At 42.3% G+C, this 4710-nt stretch overlaps 1 protein-coding gene across 2 annotated transcripts in view; it reads right to left on the reverse strand.

The window, feature by feature from the left end:
* Window positions 1–908, reverse strand: part of LOC119349853 — a 4879-nt gene extending 3971 nt beyond the window's left edge. Inside the window, exons 1-2 of one of the 2 annotated variants that reach the window (XM_037617946.1) lie at window positions 783–908; window positions 556–658 (exon numbers count right to left, since the gene is read on the reverse strand). In XM_037617946.1, coding sequence (XP_037473843.1) covers window positions 556–648 — 93 coding nt within the window. In that variant the 5' untranslated portion in view covers window positions 649–658; window positions 783–908. Of the gene's footprint in view, window positions 1–555; window positions 659–755 lie in introns of both variants that reach the window. The other variant, XM_037617947.1, reaches the window with a different exon arrangement.
* Between the last annotated feature and the right edge of the window lie 3802 nt (window positions 909–4710).

Raw genomic sequence — 4710 nt, forward strand, 5'->3', positions numbered from 1 at the left:
AAAAAGATGTCCTTTTTTGTTGACGAAAAATAACATCAAGGAAATAATGCTAGGCAGTTGATCATCTAGCAATGGAAATCAATCAAAAAAAGATGCCTGTGCGCCCCTGTGATTTAATAGATGATGATAGGATGGAGACCGAACAATGTTGATTTTTAACAAGAAATATCAAGGTATTCATGCTAGGGAGTTGATCATGTACCAATGGCAGAGCAAAAATAAAAAACAAGTTGGAGACAAAACGATGTTGATTTTTCCCAAAATATCAAGGCAGTCATGCTAGGCAGTTGATCATCTGCCAATGGTACAGGAAAATACAGAACTAGTCGTAGATAAAAAGATGTCAGTTTTACCAAAATATCAGTGCATTCGTGCTAGGAAGTTGTTCACCAACCAATGAAGATCAATAAAAAAGATGCATCCCTGTGATACCATAACAGTAAGTAGTCCTACGTACAGATAATACAGTATGGAGACAAGAACAGAGGACCTCCACCAATATAATCAGAGCAACAATCAGACGTCGAGCCACAGATCTAGCCGGATATGGGATACCTGGTGGGTGTGGAGGAGCCGGCGAAGCCCCCCGCCTGGAAGCACCGCCGGACGCAGGGTCCTCGTCGCTGCTGCGCGGAGGGAAGCCGCCATCGTCGCAGGCCTGCAAACAAGCAGGCATCAATCGCCCAAGCCCCGAGATATCAAGCCGGGTTGGAGCCTACCCAAGCCCCGAGATATCAAGCCGGGTTGGAGCCTACCTTGCGGATCGGGGGATTGGAGCCTACCTTGCGGATCGGAAGTGGTTAGGGTTAGGGTTCCTCGCTCGTTCGCCTTCCGCCGCCGAGAAGGGGACGCGATCGTGCAGTGCGGAGCTATCTGTCTATCTTTTTTTTTTTTTAGGAAAAAGCTATCTGTCTATCTTATTACCGGAAGGGGGCTGCGCCAGTAATAATACAGTAGCCTCACGAGCAGGCCTAGCCCATCAGTAAGAATCAGACCCACTACAAAAATATTACCCTATATGGACCCCTAAAAAAAATATTACCCTATATGGACCCCTAAAAAAATATTACCCTATATGGAAAAGAAAAAAAATGCTTCATACCTAAATAAAAATTGTGAAAATCTTTTTGAAATAAACTTGACTACTATTGTACTCGAAAAAACATTATCGAGGAAAAGAATTTTCCCTGAAGTCAACGAGGGTTTTTCCTTCGCGAAAATTTATATACTAGTGTGACAGAAATTCAGGTTTATTAAAACAACAAATCTTTTTCGTACTTTTTAGAAAACATATCGGGTGTGTACATATAAGCTCAAGAGCTCACTTGGGTTATTTTAGCCATTGGCCGGATAGGAAACTGATGGATGTGGGTAGAAATTATGTTGCACCAAACTCCTGTTGCATATTTTTGAATGTTCAACAGATTCTAAAAATAATGAAGCACTTTCACACAACATCTATCAGTGTTGTCACAAATTTTCAAATCAAAATTCGAAACATGGTCTGCGGTCCAAAAATGACAAATACATACCATAAGCTGGGCTTCAAATTTGGCCCATTATCAATATTGATGACAAACTTCACATTTATGTATCTTGAACTGTGTTTTGAATTTTGATTTGAATATTTTGTGGAAACACAGATTGATGTTACGTCAATGCGCTAGTTTTTCTTTCAAGATTTTTTGAACCATTTTAAGATTCAAAACCGGCATCTAGCGCACAGGTAGCACCACAAGGATGGATGAACTAGACACGTTGCCGGCGGATGATATCTGAACGAAAGATGGATAGGTCACACATTTCCAAATGATACCTTGTGCTACACGAAACCCAACCCGCACACCGCCCTTTCCTAACTTCAGGGAAAATTCTTTCCCTTCGTGACTTTTCACGAGTACAATAGAAAGTCAAGTTTACTGCAAAAAAATGGTTTTTTCTTCCTTAAATATTAAAAAACATCTTGGCCATATATACACCTCGGAGCCATGGGTCCCCCCGCCCCCACTCACCCACTCAATTTGTCTGTATCCGGTGAGCCTGCGCTATTTGAGCCACTCGCCGGATATGAAACTGATGGATCTGGGTGGAATGTATGGTGCACCAAACTCCTGTTGCATATTTTTAAATGCTCAACAAATTCTAGAAAGAATGCAGCACTTTCACACAACATCAATCAATGTTGTCACACATTTTCAAATCAAAATTTGAAACATAGGTTGCGATACAAATATGACAAATACATACCATAAGTTGGGCTCCAGATTTGGCCCATTATCAATATTGATGACAAATTTCACATTTATGTATCTTGACCTGTGTTTCGAATTTTGATTTGAACTTTTTGTGGAAACACCGATTAATGTTACGTCAATGCGCTAGTTTTTCTTTCCAGATTTTTTGAACCATTTTAAAATTCATAACCGGCATCTGGCGCACAGGTAGCACCACAAGGATGGATGAACTAGACACGTTGCCGGCGGATGTTATCTGAACGAAAGATGGATAAGTCACACATTTAGAAATGATACCTTGTGCTACACGAAACCCAACCCGCACACCGCCTTTCCTAACTTCAGGGATAATTCTTTTCCTTCGTGATTTTTCATGAGTACAATAGAAGGTCAAGTTTACTTAAAAAAAGGTTTTTCCCTTAAATATTAAAAAAACATCTCAGGTGTATATACACCCCGAAGCCAAGGGTTGCCCCGCCCCCACTCACCCACTCAATTTGTCTGTATCCGGTGAGCGTGCGCTATTTGAGCCACTCGCCGGATACGAAACTGATGGATCTGGGTGGAATGTATGGTGCAAACTGATGGATACACTTTGATGATATTATCTTATCTATCCTATGTGATCATTCACTTTGCTTGGTGATGAGTGCATGTATTCAATGTTTATTATTTTGAGCGCTCCACCAAGATGTATGTGACATGGAAGAGTAACCCATGAGCCTAATTCATTGTGCATTTGCAGTCCAAAGCAAATCTTAAACTATGCACAACTTTAGGGGGAGCTCTTGCTTATCACATACTTCTCAAAGCGACGATGTTATTCAATCTTATTATCATCTATCGAAGCTTTGATCTATATGTTGTCATCAATTACCAAAAAGGGGGAGATTGAAAGTGCAACTATCCCTAGGTGGTTTTGGTAATTTATAACAACATATAGCTCATGGAGCTAATGCTATTCCAAGACTATTATTTCAGGAAAGCTCAATGAATGGCATGGCATTGATGATGAAAGTGGATCCCTCAAAATACTAAGGACAAAGGATTGGCTCAAGCTCAAAAGCTCAAGACTCTTCATTTTATATTTTAGTGATCCAAGATCACATTGAGTCTATAGGAAAAGGCAATACTATCAAGGAGGGATGAGGTGTTGCTTAATGAGCCTCTTGCTTCATGTGCTTTGTGATATGCTCCAAAACCCTCAGCTACTTTCCCACATCCACAAATGACCTAAACCCAAAGCCAAAATCGATCACACCGATTCTTCCTATCCGGCGCCACCAATTCTAAAAGTCATAGCCACTGCCACAAACCCTAAGCAAATCGGTCTTACCAATAGGGATCTCGGTCTCATCGAGATGGGATTGTAATCTCTCTGTTTCCCTTCGTAACGTTTCGGTCTAACCGAAGTGAGCGGTCGGTCCCACCGAGATTGCAATGTAAACTCTCTGTTTCCCTTTTGTAACATTCTGGTCTCACCGAAAAGAGCAAATCGGTCCCACCGAGTTTACCTGACCAACTCTCTGGAAAGCTTATTACCAAATCGGTCTCACCGAGTTTGTGTAATCGGTCTTATCGAGATTACGTTATGTCCTAACCCTAACTGAATCGGTCTCACCGAGATGCATGTCAGTCCCACCGAAAATCACTAACGGTCACTAAGTTTACTAAATTGGTCCGACCGAGTCTGTTGAATCGGTCCCACCGAGTTTGGTAAATTGTGTGTAACGGTTAGATTTTGTGTGGAGGCTATATATACCCCTTCACCTCCTCTTCATTCGTGGAGAGAGCCATCAGAACGAACCTACACTTCCAACTTATCATTTTTGAGAGAGAACCACCTACTCATGTGTTGAGGCCAAGAAATTCCATTCCTACCATATGAATCTTGATCTCTAGCCTTCCCCAAGTTGCTTTCCACTCAAATATTCTTTCCACCAGATCCAAAACCTATGAGAGAGAGTTGAGTGTTGGGGAGACTATCATTTGAAGCACAAGAGCAAGGCGTTCATCATCACCGCACCATTTGTTACTTCTTGGAGAGTGGTGTCTCCTAGATTGGCTAGGTGTCACTTGGGAGCCTCCGACAAGATTGTGGAGTTGAACCAAGGAGTTTGTAAGGGCAAGGAGATCGCCTACTTCGTGAAGATCTACCGCTAGTGAGGCAAGTCCTTCGTGGGCGACGGATGGTGGGATAGACAAGGTTTCTTCTTCGTGGACCCTTCGTGGGTGGAGCCCTCTGTGGACTCGCGCAACCGTTACCCTTCGTGGGTTGAAGTCTCCATCAACGTGAATGTACGATAGCACCACCTATCGGAACCACGCCAAAAACATCCGTGTCTCCAATTGCGTTTGAATCCTCCAAACCCTTCCCTTTACTTTATTGCAAGCTGCATGCTTTATTTTCCGCTGCCTATATACTCTTCGCATGCTTGCTTGAATAGTGTGATGATTGCTTGACTTGTCCTAAAGT

Source organism: Triticum dicoccoides, chromosome 1B (genome assembly GCF_002162155.2).
Source record: "Triticum dicoccoides isolate Atlit2015 ecotype Zavitan chromosome 1B, WEW_v2.0, whole genome shotgun sequence".
In the NCBI taxonomy this organism is placed as follows: Eukaryota; Viridiplantae; Streptophyta; class Magnoliopsida; order Poales; family Poaceae; genus Triticum; species Triticum dicoccoides.